This window comes from Mobula birostris, chromosome 2 (assembly GCF_030028105.1).
Source record: "Mobula birostris isolate sMobBir1 chromosome 2, sMobBir1.hap1, whole genome shotgun sequence".
Lineage (NCBI taxonomy): Eukaryota > Metazoa > Chordata > Chondrichthyes > Myliobatiformes > Myliobatidae > Mobula > Mobula birostris.
In genome coordinates, this window is record NC_092371.1 from 243,562,363 (window position 1) to 243,581,870 (window position 19,508).

Consider the following 19,508-nt stretch of genomic DNA (forward strand, 5'->3'; position numbering starts at 1 on the left):
GCATGCAAGGGAACTGGTTGACAAGTATATTTGGAGGACACACCACAATCAACAGGGCACTCATGATGTCCCCTTGTATGGTGAAAAAATGTTTGCAAGTAAATTGCCAAGAACAGAGAATAACTCAACCCAACCATCAACTGCCCGAGCTTCACATTTTCCGAATTATTTCCAACCTTATAATTAGTTTTACTCCTTTTAAGCTGTCTTGGCATTGCCCCAGATCTCTCAAAACTGAATACGTTTACCATTCACTGTTCAGTACCTGTGCCTCTGTGGGTGACATTGAATTTTCTCTTTATTCTGCACATCTTGCTTCCTCAGGCAAACTGGCAATATATCCACACTTTAAATGCAATACCCTTACCGAGGTCACATTCACCGCATGAACAGCAGTGATCCCCAATGGTCAATCCCTGGGGTATTCCAAAGACCACTGCTACCCAATCCAAAGTGCCGTTATTAATAGCTGCTCCCGTTTTCCATTATCCATCCAATTCATTACTCAATTTACTACGTCTGGCTTTCAGTGAAGTCATGAGATTTGAATGCTTGTGGGAAGTCAAAAATGCAAGAGTAATTGTTCCACTTTCCTCCACCCATACACACTGGAAAGCAGACTTGTGCCTCAGATGGGGGGTGTTGGACTGTGGATGAACAGTTTCCCTCTATATGCTTCCAATAATCACAATTTTCCATCAAGTGCACTGAAGCAGAGATTTACATTGTCCTCATATCATTATCAATTTGTCAGCTGTGACTCTCCTGCAATGATGTGACACTACAACATATATTCTTATTATACTCTAATTGTTTTCTTAAGAAAGGCCTTTTAATATTTCTTGTCAGGCATCCAGCTGTCAGGATATCACTTTAGACGACTTCTCAAGACTACAACCTATAGTTCCTTTATTTGTTCAGAGTCCCTTTCCCACTTCCAAGGCAACCATTTTCCTGCCATTGCTGCCATTCTCCAATCCTCAATTTCCTAGGAGATTGAGATTTATTTATTTATTTAGAGACGCAGCACGGAGCAGACTCTTCTGGTTCAATGAGCTACGCCACCCAGCAACCCACCAATTTAACCCTAGCCTCATCACAGATTCCTCAATGTTGTCATAGCCGGGGGCTGGCAGTGGGGGTAAGCTCCCAACAGCTATTAAATTCTTCCAATGGAGTGCATCTCAAATAGCCTCTGACAACCAAGCCAGCTCCTGGCCTTCATGTGTGGCTTAGCTACTAAGCCCAGCGGAACCATTTCTACTGACCAGAGGAGGGGCAAAACTGGGTTACTGGCGCCTTAAAACCAGTCACTTTGGGCAGATTTGGCTATCAGCTGTGGTTGGCAGCTCATCTAGGAGAAGGGGCACTCTGATGTCAAACCTCTGCTGCCTTGCGGTGGTACCCCTCATGGGAGCTTTGGGAGTAAATCCTGGGGAAAAATCTGGAGCTGGAGACCCTAAGGCAGTCCTACATTGAGTTCAATGCAACTCAAACTTGCAACTCCTGCAACACCACTGGTACCAAACTGTATAGGTCGCTGCTGTTCCTTTGGATTTATCGGATGTGTGGAGAGGGGGAGCCTGCTATATGGGCAACAGCTTACTTTCCATCTCACGGCTTGCACATCATGTAGACAGTTAGGATGCAACATCCATGGTCATTCCCGACCAACCACGGGCCTCTAATCACAGGACAGTTTTCAATGATCAATTAACCTACCAACTGGTGCATCTGGAGACTGTGGGAGGAAATCAACGTGCACACGCAAATAATGTTCAGATTTACTTACATAAGATGCTGGAATTGAAATTCAAACACTGATGCTCCAAGCTGAAAATAGTGTTGTGCTGTTATGCTACCACTTTGATACTGACCCCCAAAATCTCTAAGTGATAAAGTTCTTAATAGCTCACTATAAATACAGATAAAATCTAGAGCAGGCGTTCCCAACCTGGGGTCAACGGACTTCCCGGTTAATGGTAAAGGTCCGTGGCATAAAGAATGTTGGGAACACCAATCTAGAGGCTTAAATCAAAGATCAATAAGGCTTTGTAGAGCAAATACTGTTAAGAGAGTGCGCTGAGTTTACGGTTTCGTCTTCCTCTGACTTTTACTTGACAAAGGGATACATTCTCCCATGATAGATCCGTAAGAAAAGTACACTGGGACCAAGTAGGGCAGATAACACAGAACATTTCATCTTCATTCCATCACTATGTGTTTGGTTGGAAGACCATAAGATCACAAAATATAGGAGCAGAATTAGGCTATTTAGCCCATTGTGTCTGCTCCGCCATTTCATCATGGCTGATCCAATTTTCCTCTCAACCCTAATCTCCTGCCTTCTCCCGTATCCCTTCATGCTCTGACCAATCAATAATCTATTAATCTCTGCCTTAAATATACATAAAGACTTGGCCTCCACAGCTGCCTGCGGCAAAAATTCCACAGATTCACCATTCTCTGACTGAAGAAATTCCTCCTCATCTCTGTTCAAAGATGCCCCTCTATGTTGAGGAAGTGTCCTCTGTTCCTAGACTCTCCCACCAAGGGAAACATCTCTCCACATCCACTCTATCGAGGATTTTCACTATTTGATGGGTTTCAATAAGGCCACCCCTCATTCTTCTGAATTCTAGTGAATATAGGCACAGAGCCATCAAACTCTCTTCATATGACAAGATGTTCAATCTTGGAATCATTTTCGTGAATCTCCTTTGAACCCTCTCCAGTTTCAACACATCTTTTCGAAGATATGGGGCACAAAACTACTCACAATACTCCAAGTGAGACCTCACCAGTGCTTTATAAAGCCTCAGCATTGCACCCTTGCTTTTATATTCTAGTCCTCTTGAAATGAATGCTTCCATCACATTACCTTCCTCACCATTGGCTCAGCCTGCAAGTTAACCTTTAGTGGAGACAAATTAAGTTGTTCAGAATCAGAAAATTACAGAGTGTATAAGCTGGTTAATGTTTTCACTCTCCATTGTTGGGTTTTATGGCCAAATTATTGGTAAGGGCAGTATTCAGCTTGGCTCAAATAACTAACCAGCTTGTCAGCTCTCATGGTGTGTGCATCCAAAGTGTAGGCACTTGGACAGGCTGTAAAGGAGCTCTCAATATTCATGGAAAAGGCATGCAAAACAAACCACAATGAAAGGAAAATTGGAAGAGGAAGAAAAGGGCAAAGATGCACTAGTCATGACTAATCATAACTAGCTGTAACGGCTGTGAATAGGAAAAAGATATTATCAAGAGATAAGAAACAAAAAAAAACCCACACTAAATGGAATTTATTCCAAAACAAAAGCCTTGGATTTATTCTGTATTAGACTGTCAGGATGGGGAATAGATTTCTCCCCTAGGCCGTGAGACTCATGAACTCCCTGTCACCACCCAGGTCTCATCAGCTGTGAAGTGTCAGTGGTGTTATACTGTTTACTTTTTAACTTGGCTTATAAATGCATCTTAGGCTTCATGTCAATTTTCTGGAATATATGGTATTAATTGTTAATTTATCTATGGTAATATTACTTTACTTTATACTTTATTGTCGCCAAACAATTGGTACTAGAACGTACAATCATCACAGCGATATTTGATTCTGCGCTTCACACTCCCTGGATTACAAATATTAAATATTAAAATATTAAAAATAGTTAAAATTAGTAAATATTAAAAATATAAATTGTAAATCATAAATAGAAAATAAAAAAACGGGAAGTAAGGTAGTGTAAAAAAAAACCGAGAGGCAGGTCCGGATATTTGGAGGGTACGGCCCAGATCTGGGTCAGGATCTGTTCAGCAGTTGTATCACAGTTGGAAAGAAGCTGTTCCCAAACCTGGCCATACGAGTCTTCAAGCTCCTGAGCCTTCTCCCGGAGGGAAGAGGAACAAAAAGTGTGTTGGCTGGGTGGGTCTTGTCCTTAATTATCCTGGCAGCACTGCTCCGACAGTGTGCGGTGTAAAGTGAGTCCACAGACGGAAGATTATATGTTGTGTGTGAGTTATACGTACAGTGTTGTGCACCTTGGTTCAGAGAAGCATTGTTTCTTTTAGCGGTATACTGTACACGTAAACAGTTGAATGGGAATAAAATTCAACTTGATGCACAAATAAAATAAGTGACAGGACTAGGGCTGTCAACTTCAGTCAAGTTAGCACAATGTTGGCGATAGATCGTCACAGCAGTGTAGCAGTTGGCACTTCGCTTTTCTGTGCCAGCAACCGGGGGTTCAATTCCCGCCACTGTCCCGTAAGGAGTTTGCAGGTTTTCCCTGTGACCATGTGGGTTTCCACCAGGTGCATCGGTTTCCTCCCACAGTGCCAAGACGTATGGGTTAATAGGTTAATTGGCCACATGGGTGTAATTGGACGATGAGGACTCTTTGAGCCAGAAGGGCCTGTATCTCTGAATTATCTACATAATCTCCATTTAAGTAATTAACTTCAAAGAAGTGCCTTTCGTGTTTTTTTACTCATGTTCCCTGACCCCATTCAAATGAATAGAGTCAGAGAGCAGGCTGGATGTGAAATGCATTCTATACTTTAGCAATAATAAGATAGACAGACACATTTTCACACATTGAGACTAAAATCCAAAATAAAACGAATCAGCATTTGGAAAACTAATCTTGAATACACGAGATGGAGTGGTAAATTACAGGATAGACCAGGAAAGTCGGCTGAATTTAATTCGGATATACAGAACAGTGTGCCCTGGAGTGCTCCCGTAGAGTTAGGTGCAAGAGAAAATAAACACAACTGCAAGTGTTGGAGATCCAGAGTAACATACACACATATACGTACACACAGAATCTCTCTGTCACACACACAGAATCACGCACGCGCGCGCGCACACACAATCTCTCTCTCTTACACACACACACACACACACACACACACACACACACACAGTGGAGGAACACAGCAGGTCAGTCAGTATCTACGGAGAGGAATAAACAATCGACGTTTTGGGCTGAGATTCCTCACCCTAGGGAGCTGCCTCTGAAGTGCCCCGTTGGCTTTTTGACATCTCACCGATGTCAAAGGCCTTAGAACAATTTATGGATATCACTGATAATTAAATGTTTAAATGCATAATTTTAACTAAATTTAAAAAAAATCTATGAAGAAATATAACTTTAATTAAAACCATCCAAAAAATGAAATTAATGGATAATTAACTTAAAAGAAACACCTTTGGCTCTTTTTTTTCCACAAGCTCAGCGATTCCATACAAATGAATAGTCACACAGTAGAAGTACATCCCATTCTTTGGCACTGTATTAATCTAACAAAACAGAGAAAACTAGAAACCTTCAGTATCTGTGGAAAGAGAAACAGAGGCTGCTTCAGGCTGAAGGGTCTGTGATCTGAAAAGTCAACCATTTCTCTTTCCACACGTGCAGCCTGACCTTCTGACTGGTTACTTTATACTTTATTGTCGCCAAACAATTGGTACTAGAACGTACAATCATCACAGCGATATTTGATTCTGTGCTTCACACTCCCTGGATTACAAATATTAAATATTATAAATATTAAAAATAGTTAAAATTAGTAAATATTAAAATTTAAATTATAAATCATAAATAGAAAATAGAAAAATAGAAAGTAAGGTAGTGCAAAAAAACCGAGAGGCAGGTCTGGATATTTGGAGGGTACGGCCCAGATCCGGGTCAGGATCCGTTCAGCAGTCTTATCACAGTTGGAAAGAAGCTGTTCCCAAATCTGGCCATACGAGACTTCAAGCTCCTAAACCTTCTCCCGGAGGGAAGAGGGACGAAAAGTCTGTTGGCTGGGTGGGTCGTGTCCTTGATTATCCTGGCAGCACTGCTCCGGCAGTGTGCGGTGTAGAGAGAGTCCAAGGACGGAAGATTGGTTTGTGTGATGTGCTGCGCCGTGTTGACGATCTTCTGCAGCTTCTTTTGGTCTTGGACAGGACAACTTCCATACCAGGCTGTGATGCACCCTAGAGGAATGCTTTCTACAGTGCATCTATAAAAATTAGTGAGGGTTTCAGGGGACAGGTCAAATTTAATACTAATAATCATCACCATCATTACGTCCCATGTCGTATGATGTAGATGATCATGGTCTCTGACCATGACTGCTCTTGGCAAATTTTTCTGCAGAAGAGGTTCGCCATTGCCTTCTTCTGGGCAGTGTCTTTACAAGACGGGCTGAGCCCAGCCATTATCCCTACTCTTCAGAGATTGTCAGCCTGGCGTCACTGGTCACATTACTAGGACTTGTGATATGCAGCGGCTGCTCATACGGACATCTACCACCTGCTCCCGTGGCTTCACGTGACCCAGATCTGGGCGGTGGGGGGGGGATAAGCAGGTGCTACACCTTGTCCAAGGGTGACCGGCTGGATCGCAGAGGGAAGGAGCACCTTACACCTCATTTGGGAGAGACGTATCTCCACCCCGCCATCCTATTAATAATAGCGTTTTTACAGGGCACTTTTCATACAAACAATGTTGCTCGAAGTGCTTTACAATGAGACAAAGTAGAAATAAAATTTTAAAAAAATAAATTAAACAAGAAAGTAAAAGATAAAAGGATGTTAGTTAAAAACAAGGTTAAATAAATAGGTTTTGAGTTGGTGTTTAAAAGTTTCAACTGAGTCTGCATCCCTTATAAGATTAGGTATTGAATTCCACAGTTTGGGAGCGTAGTTCGAAACAGCTGACCTGCCAATTATCTTTTCAGGAAGGCTGTTTGCATTTAAGAGACCAGTGATTCCCATTTTCTTTTTTTATTTTCAGATTCCAAGTATCAGCAGTTTTTGTTGTGACTCTTGCTCCTCAGCCCAGCATGTCAGTGCTTCGCTGGCGGGCTCGGTGGAAGTCCGATGCTGCCGTTGCCCTCGTCACCTTGTTTTATCAAGTGAGGCTCTGTGGACGTTCAGTACCTTAGTAATTGCCTCTGGGAATACTTGGGCAGGCGAGAGACACCCTCTGGATATAAGGAAGGGTAAGTCTTAGGCTTAGGAAAGAACTAGAGAATCCTGGTGTACGGATGTTCTGAGGATTGGACGGGTTTGGTTAACTCTGGTATTCTAATAGGCCTCTTCCCATGTTGCGACAGTCTTAGGAAGGCACCTACTAACATCATATAGTTTAATGGTGCTAGAATTACTTTTAGCACTGGTCTACTTTTTCATTGTGTCATCTATTGCTTACAGCAAGTTTGATAAAGTGCTCTGGTATGGAGGGGCCACTGCACAGGATTGTAAAAAGCTGCAGGAAGTTGTAAACTCAGTCAGTTCCATCATTGGCACGAGTCTCCCCAGCATCCAGGACATCTTCGTAAGGTGATGGCTCAAAAAGTTGGCACCCATCATTAAGGATCTCCGTCACCTAGGACATGCCCTCTTCTCATTGCTACCAACAAAAGCCTGGAAATACACACTCAAGGTTTCAGGAACAGCTTCTTCACCTCTGTCATCAGATTTCTGAATGGACAACGAACTCATAAACACTACCTCAGTAACACACCCAAAATGCCAGCGGAACTCAGCAGGCCAGGCAGCATCTATTTTTTCCTCCAGTCCTGCTGAAGGTTTTGACCTGAAATGTTGACTGTAATTTTTTTTTTCCATAGATGCTGCCTGGCCTGCTGAGTTCTTCCAGCATTTTGTGTTGTTTTTCGGATTTCCAGCATCTGCAGATTTCCTCTTGTTTGTGAACACTACCTCAGTATTTTTTTTCCTTTTTGTTCTGTTTGCACATTTTTAATTAAAATTATATGCATATCATGATATAGATATAAATAAATGTATATTTTATTATGTATTGCACTGTACTGCCATAAAACAACAAATTTCACAACATATGGCAGTGATATTAAACCTGATTCTGATTCTGAAGAAGGTATATGGTGTGTTGGCCTTCATTAGTTGGGGGATTGAGTTCAAAAGTCAGGAGATAATGTTGCAGCTCTATAAAACTCTGGCTGGGCCACACTTGCGATATTGTGTTCTGTTCTGGTCACCTCATTATGGGAAGTACAATTGGCCCTCCGTATCCGCGGGTTCCGCATCCGCGGATTCAACCAACCGCGGATCAAAAATATTTGGAAAAAAAATTCCAGTAAGTTCCAAAAAGCAAAACTTGGATTTGCCGTGCGCCATGCTGAACCCACGTGAATGAGGTGATGTGTAGGCGTAATCTGCTGTAGCCTCCCGCCATTGCACAGATCCTCAGTCTCTCTCCAGCACTCGATGTTTGCGCATTGTTCGTTGTGAGTGAGAGGAAGGAGTTTAAGGCTAGTAAGGGATGGCTGGCTAGTTATGTAAAGTGCTACAGCCTCAAGAACTTAAAGATCGCGGGAGAATCGGCATCGGCTGACGGCGAGGCAGCATCAGCGTTCCCCAGAAGAGCTACGATGGTTGCGTCTGTACTGAATAGACTTTTTTTTATTGTCATTATTTCCTAAACAATACAGTATAACAACTAATTACATAGCATTTATATTGTATTAGGTACTATAAGTAATCTAGAGATGATTTAAAGTATATGGGAGGATGTGAGTAGGTTATATGCAAATACTACGCCATTTTATATAAGAGACTTGAGCTTCCGCAGATTTTGGTATCCCCGGGAGGTCCTGGAACCAGTCCCCCGTGGATACCGAGGGACGACTGTATGTGGAAGCTTTAAAGAGGATGCGGGGGAGATTTGCCAAGATGCTGCCTGGATTAGAAAACACGCCTTTTGAGGAAAGATTGAGTGAATTAGGGCTTTCTCTAACTTATATTATTGTAATTTATAATTTTTAAAAATGTATTGTATTGTATTGCTGCCACAAAACAACAAATTCCACGACATGTGCCAATGATATTAAATCTTGATCCTGATCATGATTGTGATTGTAAAATGTAAGTCACAGCTCAGTGACTACACCCAGCAGCTCACTTTCCTCTGGTGCGAGGACAGTTTTGCTATTATGTGTTTGGGGAGGGGGAGGGGTGGTCGGGCAGAAACTACATCTCAGTGAATCTATCAATTAAAGCTCTCAGATTAATTAGGTTCAAATCACAAAGTCTAAAAAAAACTAAACTAAGCAAATTATAGCCAAAATTGAATTATATTTTATTGCATGTTATTCATAAAATCTTTTGGGGTTGTTCACTGCAATTCTCTAGGAAAATAGAAAATTAACAACCACTACTAATATTCAACGTTCTGCTGCTTCCTATAATCAACACACCCATTTATAATGGCTGACTAAAGCAGGCAGTGCTCATCCCCAAGGGATTCCAGGATTTTTACTGGTGATTTAAGGATTAGAGCTTTGCATTCCTTGTAAACTCTGAAAATCCCTAGGCTTTTTCCCAAAATGAGGGACTAGAAACTACACTACTATTTTTTAATAGCGTTAAAGCAGCTTTGTGATCATCTAAAAGTGTTTGGGAATGTCTCAAAGATTGAGTGCCAAGAAATTAGACTGTATTCATTTATGGTGTGCTAAAACGCTGTTGCATTTAGTATTGGCGCCGAATTTATCTACTCGGGGAACAAAAATTGGGAAATTTTCCAAAAAAAAAGTTTGAAACAGAGTTGGTGTGGCTCACGCCCAAGAGCTGTAGGCAGATGCTGTCCGAGCACTCTGTTCCTGAAGAAGGGCAGATAAGGATACCGCCCCCCCCATCCACATCAGTCTCTCCTCACCACAGCCCCTCAGCGCTCTTCATCCCCCATACGCTGGCCCTTTGCCGTTACTTGTATATTGTGATTTATAATATTGCATTACATTTATATTTTTATGCTTACTATGTTTTTTTATGTTGCATTGAATCTGAAGTAACAATCATTTCATTATTCTTTACACTTGTGTACAGAATGACAATAACCATGCTCAAAAGTTCAAAGTTCAAAGTAAATGTTATTGTGAAAGTACACGTATATCACCGTATACAATCCTGAGATTTGGCTGTGCCAGGCCATTTTCTTGCAGGCATATCCCGCACCTTGAATTTGAGCAGCGTAGAGAATTCAACATTGTTTAAATTCATTTCCAGTACACAAGTGTAAAGGAGAACGAAATAATTGTTACTCTGGATCCAGTGCAGAACAAAGAATAGGCACTATGATAAAGAACATTATAATAAAAATACCATAAATACAATACATAAGATAGCCTATATAAATAGATTGATTGTATGTCCATGCAGTGACACTAGGGACAGGAGTGTCTGTACATAAGGTGACTCTGACAGCAAACGATAAAGTAGTGGTATTTGGGGGTGTGGAGGGGTGGAGGTGTTGATCAGCCTTACTGCTTGGGGAAAGTAACTGCTTTTGAGTCTGGTGGTCCTGGTGTGGATGCTATATAGCCTCCTCCCTGATGGGAGTGGGACAAACAGTCCATGAGCAGGGTGGGTGGGTCCCTTCATGATGTTACTGGCCTTTTTACAGCACTTTTCTATACATAGCACAGCACAGAAACAGGCCTTTTGGCCCTCCTTGGCTGTGCCAAGCCATTTTCTGCCTAGTCCCACTGACCTGCACACGGACCATATCCCTCCATACACCTCCCATCCTCCCATCCATGTATCTGTCCAATTATGTCCACCATGGTGGGTAGGTTGGTGCTGGTGATGTGTAGCACAGTTTTGACTGCCCGTTGTACAGCCTTCTTGTCTGCTGCAGTGCAGTTTCCATTCCAAGCAGTGATGCAGCATGTTAGGATGCGCGTCTGTAGAAGGACGTGAGTATTGACACCTTTAGTTTGGGTGACATTCCTATTTTGCAGCAGTGGGTATGAAACTGAGATATGGTAGAGGTCAATGTCTTCAGTTTGCAGTGATCCTGAGGTCCACTGACAGTGACCGTGACCTCCATGGGTACAGCTGTCCAGGCACATGTGTGAAGTTGCACAGGAAGTCTTGGCAATGAGGACAAAGAATATGATTTGGGTGTTAGCTCTTGACATTGCACACTTCAGGATGATGGGGATGAGCAATACTTAGTTATTCTGCAAGCACATATGAGCTGCAATTTCATATTTGACATGACCTTTTTCCAAGGGAGGAAATGGTTAACACCAGAGGGATAGTTTTAAGGTGATTGGAGGAAAGTATTGGGGGTATGTCAGATGTTAGGTCTTTAACAGAGAGAGGTGTGGAATGCCCTGCCTGTGTGGTGGTAGGAGCAGATCCATTGGGGGAGTTTTGAAACTCCCAGGCACATGGATGACAGAAAACTGGAGGATTATGTTTGAGGGAAGATTTAGATTGCACATTTTAAGAAATCTATTCAATATAATTTTTTTCTCTGCTAGATGATGTATTGCATTGAACTGCTGCTGCTAAGTTAACAAATTTCACGTCACATGCCGGTGATAATAAACCTGATTCTGATTCTAATATTATTTGTTCACAGAGCAGAAATGGCTATTACAGAGAGGCACACCTTTAAACTTGCCTGGTGTCAGGGTGGAGATATATCTCTATCAAAGGAGGTGTAAGGCATTCCTTCTCTCTGCTAGCCTGCAGGTCACCCATGGGCAGGGTGCAGCACCTGCTTAGCCCCCCGATCAGGGTCACGTGAAGCCATGGGAGGAGGTATGAGCAGCCGGTGCATATCACAAGCTCTGGTTATGTGACCACTGACACCAGGCAGACAATCTCTGAAGAGTATTGATAATGGCTAGAGTCACCCGACTTGTAAAGACACTGACCAGAAGAAGGCAATGGCAAACCACTGCTGTAGAGAAATTTGCCAAGAACAATCATGGTCATGGGAACATGATCGCCCGTATCATCTGAAATGGCATGTAATGATGATGATGGTATTAACTTTAAAGTGTTTGGAGGAAGATGTAGGGGGGATGTCAGAGACTGGTTTATTACACAGAGAGTGGTAAGTTCATAGAATGCCCTGCCAGAGGTGGTGGTGGAGGCAGATGCATTTTGGGCGTTGAAGAAACTTTTAGACAGGCACATGGATGGAAGGAAAATGGAGGGCTCAGTGGGAGGAAAGGGTTAGATTGATCTTAGAGATGGTACACATTGGCATGGCATTGTGGGCCAAAGGGCCTACACTGTGCAGTAGTGTTTGATGTTCTATGTTATATGTTATATTTCAGACAAGCACGTTCACCACATTGCTCAATATGGATTTATTTGTAGAATGAAATCAAATTTTTAGGTTGAAGTATTTCCAGCTTAATTATGGAATAAAAACTATTAAGCTATCCACGGCCTCCTCTACTGTCAAGATGAAGCCACACTCAGGTTGGAGGAACAACCTTATATTCCATCTGGGTAGCCTCCAACCTGATGGCATGAACATTGGCGTCTCTAACTTCTGTTAATGCCCCTCCTCCTCTTCATACCCCATCCTTTATTTATTTATTCATTCATTCATTCCTTTCTTTTTTTCTCTCTCTGTCCCTCTCACAATAACTCCTTGCCTGCTCTCCATCTTCCTCTGGTGCTCCCCACCCCCTTTCTTTCTCCCTAGGCCTCCCACCCCATGATCCTCTCCCTTCTGCAGCCTTGTATCCCTTTTGCCAATCACCTGTCCAGTTCTTGGCTCCATCCCTTCCCCTCCTGTCTTCTCCTATCATTTTGGATCTCCCCCTCTCCCTCCCACTTTCAAATCTCTTACTATCTCTTCTTTCAGTTAGTCCTGACGAAGGGTCTCGGCCTGAAACGTCGACTGTACTTCTTCCTAGAGATGCTGCCTGGCCTGCTGTGTTCCACCAGTATTTTGTGTGTGTTGCTTGAATTTCCAGCATCTGCAGATTTCCTCGTGTTTGCAGCTTTATTTTCATTCCTTTTATTGTGCGGTCAACAACACGAGTGCTTTATAATGGAGTCAGATTTTGATTTTTGGCATTTAACTCACTCAATGGTCATCCTTGCCACTGACTCCAGCGTGCTGTACCCTGCGGCTGTGAAGTTATCCTTGTATCGCTCCATCTTGATAGCCTGAAGCCAATCACCTACACCACGGAAGGATGTGAAGTCGAGGGTATGCTGATCGAGAAGTGGATTGATTGGTCTGTACGGGGGGAGACCAGATAAAATTACCTCAGCTGATACACTCCCAATGTTGTAAGCAAATCACAGAGTCACATTAAAAAGAAACCAGTCATCATCTAACTACAGCAATAAGATTGAAAGTGTTCAGAGAATATTTACAAGAATGTTGTCAGGACTTGAGGACCAGAGTTATAGGCAAATGTTGAATAGATTAGCACTTCATTCCCTGGAGTGTAGAAGAATGAAGGAAGATTTGATAGAGCAATACAAAACTCTGAAGGGTTTTGGTAATATAAATGGAAGCAGACATTTTTTCACTGAGGTTGGGTGAGACTAGAACTGGAGGTTAAGGGTGAAATGTTTAAGGGGAACCTGAGGTGGAATTTCTTCAATCAGAAGGTCATGTGGGTGTGGAATGAGCTGTCAGCAGAAGTGGTGGATGTGAGTTCGATTTCAGCAGTAAAGAGAAATTTGGTTAAGTATGACGGGCTATGGTCCAGGTGGGACTAGGCGGAATAATAGTTTGGCATGGGCTAGATGGGCCACTGGCCCTGTTTCTGCGTATAATGTTCTCTGTATCCATGGCATGGCAAATAATTTAATTGACAGCTTAATGATGTCCGGAGAATCCGAATGGAGCAAAATATTCTCATTGGTGGTTTAATTTGTAAACGTGTGGCTGACTGTTTGAACCAAGATGTTATGAAAGCCTTTGTTTAAAAGGAGAGCAAGTTGTTGAGAGTAGGGAAGCTCCAAAGGCAGAGCCCAAGCTTAGTCTCAAACCCTGTAATAGCTACTATTCTATAAATTTCCTGAGTATGCAAACAGGAAAATGATTCTCAGGGTTGTATATGGTGACATATAAATACTCTGATAGTAAAATTTACTTTGCACTTTGATCATCTACTTTATCTATACTTCTCATAACTTTACATATCCCTTCCAGTGGTGGGGTAGAGATACATCTTTACCAAAGGAGGTGCCAGGCACTCCTTCCCTTTGCTAGCCTACAGGTCACCTTTGAGCAAGGTGTAGCACCTGCTTAATCACTCAGTCAGGGTCACGTGAAGTCATGGAAGCTGGTGGTGAATGGTTGTATGAGCAACTAGTGCATATCACAAGTCCTGGTTGTGTGAACACTGACGTCAGGTAGACAATCTCTCAAGAGAACTGATAATGGATGGGGTCACCTGTCTTGTAAAGGCTCTGTCCAGAAGAAGGCAATGGCAAACCACTTCAGTAAAAAATTTCTGTAGACCATGATCGCCCACATTATACGACATGGCACATAATGAACGAATGAACATATCTTGAGAACTATGTCTCCTATTTCTGGTCTCACTTGTCAGTGGAACCAACTTACTTGCTCTATCTTATCAACCCCTTTCGTAATTTTATATGCTTCTGTAAGATCCCCTCTCCATTCTTCTGAATTCCAGCAACTATAGTCCCAAGTGACCTAATCTCTCCTCACAAGCCAACCCCCTCAGCTTTAGAGATAACTTCCTGAAACTTCTCTGCACCACCTCCAAATGCAATACATCTTTTCTCAAGTAAGAAGAGCAGGACTGCCCGGAATACTCCAGGAACGATCTCATCAGTATCCTGTAAAGTTGCAGCTCACCTCCCTTATCTTAAATACAACCTCTCTCGCAATAAAGGCCAACATACCGTTGCCTTCTTGATAAATTGCGCCTGCAAACCAAACGGTTATGATTTTGTGCACAAACACTCTCAGGACCCTTTGCACAACAACCTGCTGCAAACGTTCACCATTTTGATCTTGTAATTTCCCTTCCACTTGCTTACACTGGCATCATGGTCGATAGAGTTTTTGTGCTGAACTCTACAATTTCTGAAACAAGCTGTGTTAATGAATTGAAATTCAAGGCGTAGGCATCCTTTAAAGATAAAGATGACTTTATTTTGCCATATGTACATTGAGATATATAGTGAAATGCGACAAACACCATCCGAGCAGGATTATTTTCCATTTAGGTTGGGATTAGAATTAGAGGTCATGGGTTAAGGGTGAAAGATGAGAAGTTTAAGGGGAACACGAGGGGACTTCTACACTGAGAGGGCGGTGAGTGTGCGGAATGAGCTGCCAGGACAAATGGCGCATGTGGGATCGATTTCAACGTTTAAGATGAGTTTAGATAGGTACATAAGTGTAAGGAGGGCGATGGGAGTAGGCAGTTTACATGGCTTTGGAATGGGCTAGATGGGCCGAAGGGCCTGGTTCTCTGCTGTACCTTTCAATGACTCTATGTGCTGGCTGTTTATTTGTTGATTGACGGAATGGGCCCTTCTGGCTCTTGGAGCTGTGCCGCCAGCAACCTACCAGTCCTAGCCTAGTCACAGGACCAATTAACCTACTAACTGGCACACCTTTAGTCTGTGGGAGGAAACCGGAGCACCCGGAGGAAACCCACACGTTCCGCAGACAGGACACACAAACTCCTTACACAGGATCGCAGGATTTGAACTCGCGGTTCCGACACCCTGACCTGTAATAGCGTTGCAGTAACTGCTACTCTACCGTGTGTGTGTTCCTATGCTTCCGGCACAAACACAGCGTACTCGGAAGTTACCAAGCATAACCAATAGGTCTATGGACTACAGAGGAAAACGGATCACCCAGAGGAAACCCATGGTCCCAAGAAGAACGTACCAACTCCTTACTGACTGCAGTGGGAATTCAACCGTGATCCTACAGCTTGTGCTGTAAAGTGTTATGCTAAAAGCTACGATATTACACTGGGCTACTAGGAACAGAAGCCATCATGATTGAACCTGTAACTCCATGTCCTTAACACTTCCACTTATGCAAAACTTTGATCCCCCTCCTGCCATCACTGCCGTGCAGTAGAGTTGTGTCCATATTCTCCCTCACCTACTGCAAGTCCCCACAGGAACCTTCAGACTGTTTGGATTCCGGATCATTTTGTCCAGGATGCCGACTATCTGGTCAAACTTGGGTCTCTCACTGCGTTCTTGTTGCCAGCAGTCAAGCATCAATTGGTGAAGACCAGGTGGACAGTCCATGGGAGCAGGGAGACGGTAACCCTCCTCGATAGCCTTTATAACCTTGACGACAAAGAGGTGAAAGTAGATTAGTGCATTAGAATCAGAATCAGGTTTATTATCACTGGTATTTGTTGTTTTGTGGCAATAGTACAATGCAATACATACAAAATACTAAGAAATTTGGGGGTAGCAGGGTGGAGATACATCTGTACCAAAGGAGGTGTAAGGCACTCTTTCCCTCTGCTAGCCTGAGGTCACCATTGGGCGAAGTGTAGCACCAAACAGGGTCACGTGAAGCAATGGGACCAGGTGGTGGACGGTTGTATGAGCAGCTGGTGCACATCACAAGTCCTGGTTATGCGACCACTGACACCAAGCAGGCAATCTCTGAAAGGTATTGATAATGGCTGGGGCACCCATCTTGTAAAGACACTCCCCAGAAGAAGGCAATGGCCAAAAGCAATCATGGTCATGGAAAGACCATGATCACCCACGTCATTGAACAAGGGACATAATGATGATGGTGACAAGAAATAAATGAAAAATAAAAAAGTAGCTTAGATAGACATATTGATGATAGGAAAATGGAGGGTTATATAGGAGGGAAGAGTTAGGTTGATCTTAGAGTAGGTTAAAAAGTCAGCACAACTTTGTAGGTTGAAGGTCCTGGTCTGTGTTCTATGTTAAAAAGTGAACAAAATAGTGGGGTGGTGTTCCTGGGTTTATCATCCATTCAGAGATCTGGTGGCAGAGAAGAAGTTTTTCCAAAGGTATTGAATGTGTCTTCAGGCTCCTGTAACTCCTCCCTGATGGAAGTAATGAGAAGAGAGTAAAGCAAGTTCTCCCACACTCTAAAGTAATTCACCAGCAGTATAAAGCAAAGTCACACTGTGCTTAGAAAAATGCTTTTGATTTCGATGTGGACAGACCCGCAATTTCTTGTTTGAAATAAACTCATACCACTCCTGTTTTGTTGACTACCAGCAGTACCGATGAGGGAATCTATCTACTGCTTTCCGTTGAGGAGATCAGCTTGGCTCCTTGTTGTTTGCTTTAAGTTAAACAATGATTCAGAGAAATATTCTGGGTCCCTTTAGAACAGAGATGAGGAGGAATTTTCTTAGCCAGAGGGTGGTGAATTAGTGGAATTCAAAGTCACAGACAGTTCTGAAAGCCAAGTCATTTGGTATATTTAAAGCAGAGGCTGATCAATCGTAAGACCATAAGGTATAAGAGCAGAATTAGGCCATTTGGCTCATCGAGTCTGCTCCATTTCGTCATGCCCGATCCATTTTCCCTCTCAGCCCCAGTCTCCTGCATTCTCTCTGTAACCCTTCATGACTTGACCAATCAAGAAACTATCAATCTCTGCCTTATATATATATATATATATATATATATATATGCAATGACTTCGCCTCGATAGTTGCCCATGGTAATGGATCCTACAGATTATCCACCCTCTGGCTAAAGAAATTCTTCTTTATAAATAGATAAATAGATTGATAGATAGACATACTTTATTGATGCTGAGGGAAATTGGGTTTCGTTACAGTTGCACCAACCAAGAATAGAGTATAAACATAGCAATATAAAACCATAAATAATTAAATAATAATATGCAAATTATGCCAGATGGAAATACGTCCAGGACCAGCCTATTGGCTCAGAGGGTCTGGTTCTCCAAGGGAGGAGTTGTAAAGTTTGATAGCCACAGGCAGGAATGACTTCCTATGACGCTCAGTGTTCACCTTCATTCTAAGTGGATATCCCTGTATTCTGAGTCTGTGTCCTCGTGTCCTAGATTCCCCCACCAAAGGAAACAACCTCTCCACATCCACTCTGTCAAGGCCTTTCAACATTCAATGGGTTTCAATGAGATCCCCCCTCACTCTTATGTCTTATGGTCTCATGCAACCTTGTGAATGAAGCAGGTCTTGTCTCAAGAGATCAACAGCCACCTGACTGACCTGGGAGCTAGCCTAACAATTTTCTCGGGGTAATGTAGAAGATAGCAGTACTGATGACAGAATACATCCCTTTCATTGAGGAGATCAGTTTGACTCCCAGTTGCTCATTTTACGTTGAATATTGATTCAAAGGAACATTGTGAGTCCCTTTAGTACAGAGATGAGGAGGAATTTCTTTAGCCAGAGGGTGGTGATATTGTGGAATGTGTGGATGGCCAAGTCATTGGGTATAGTTAAAAGTGGAGGTTATATTCTTCATTAGTATGGATGTCAAGGGTTACAGAGAGAAGGCAGGACCAGGAGAATGATGTTGAAAGGGAAACTAAGCCATGATCGAATTGAGGAGCAAATACTGGGCTGATGGGCCAAATTCTGCTCCTGTGTCTTATATACAAATCAACCAAGCCTTGTTTCAAGAGCAGTGTACCCGATTGACTTTGAAGTTAGATTCACATTTTTCTCGGGGTAATCTAACACAAAATTTGGAAGAGTGGTGGCAGGGGATGAATCTTCCCATTTGACGGGGTCTGAGAAGGAGGGAATGGAAATTGCTCCTCTGCTGTTGTTTTGCTAACTATCTCTATTCCCTTTTCTGACAGTATGATTACCATCAACACTGAGGGCTGTCACACAGTAACACCCAGATATTGTTACGCTTAAATTGTGATGCCAGGAGAACAGCACTGAACTGGAAACCTGCAGCCAAATTCCTTTCCTCCTGAACCATTTCAAATTCACGTCTCCTTGAGGCCATGGGTTTTGTTTTTTGTTGGTCCATAACAATCTGCAAAATGGGGAGAGGGAGAAGGCTGGCATGATAAGACAGAATGTGAAGAAGGTTGTAAGGCAGATTTTGACAGAGTTCGACTTTGGGCCCTACTGATGATGCTGTCATATCCCCAGATGGTTGCTAGATGCTCGGTTTTAAATCTCTGCTGAATAAGATGCAGCCTCACCTTACATTTGCTTCCCTTCTTAAACACAAAGCCACTTTTGGTTTACTCTCTTCTCACCAGAGCAGAGCAGAGTTCTGCAAACCATACAGATGATCCCGAATAGTTTCTGGTGTTTACTTAGAACCATAGAACACTACAGCACAGAAAACAGGCCACTCGGCCCTTCTACTCTGTGCTGAAACTTTATTCCACAAGACCCATTGACCTGTACCCAGTCTATAACACTCCAGACCTCTCCCATCCATGTATCTATCCAATTTATTCTTAAAACTTAAGAGTGAGCCCGCATTTACCACGTCAGATTGCAGCTCGTTCCACACTCCCACCACTCTCTGAGTGAAGAGGTTCCCCCTAAACCTTTCCCCTTTCACACTAAAGCCAGGTCTTCTTGTATTTCCCTCTCCTAATCTAAGTGGAAAGAGTCTACTCGCATTTACTCTGTCTATACCCCCCATAATTTTGTAAACCTCTATCAAATCCCCCCTCATTCTTCTATGCTCCAAAGAATAAAGTCCTAACTTATTCAATTTTTCCCTGTAACTC

At 42.7% G+C, this 19,508-nt stretch overlaps 1 protein-coding gene across 4 annotated transcripts in view; it reads right to left on the reverse strand.

Moving 5' to 3' along the window:
* The window catches only part of epha7 (eph receptor A7), a 380,177-nt gene that overhangs the window by 3,994 nt on the left and 356,675 nt on the right, over window positions 1-19,508 (reverse strand). For all 4 annotated transcript variants that reach the window (XM_072251662.1, XM_072251664.1, XM_072251663.1 and 1 more), the window contains exons 15-16: window positions 15,906-16,099; window positions 12,873-13,028 (exon numbers count right to left, since the gene is read on the reverse strand). In XM_072251662.1, coding sequence (XP_072107763.1) covers window positions 12,873-13,028; window positions 15,906-16,099 — 350 coding nt within the window. The remainder of the gene's footprint in view (window positions 1-12,872; window positions 13,029-15,905; window positions 16,100-19,508) is intronic.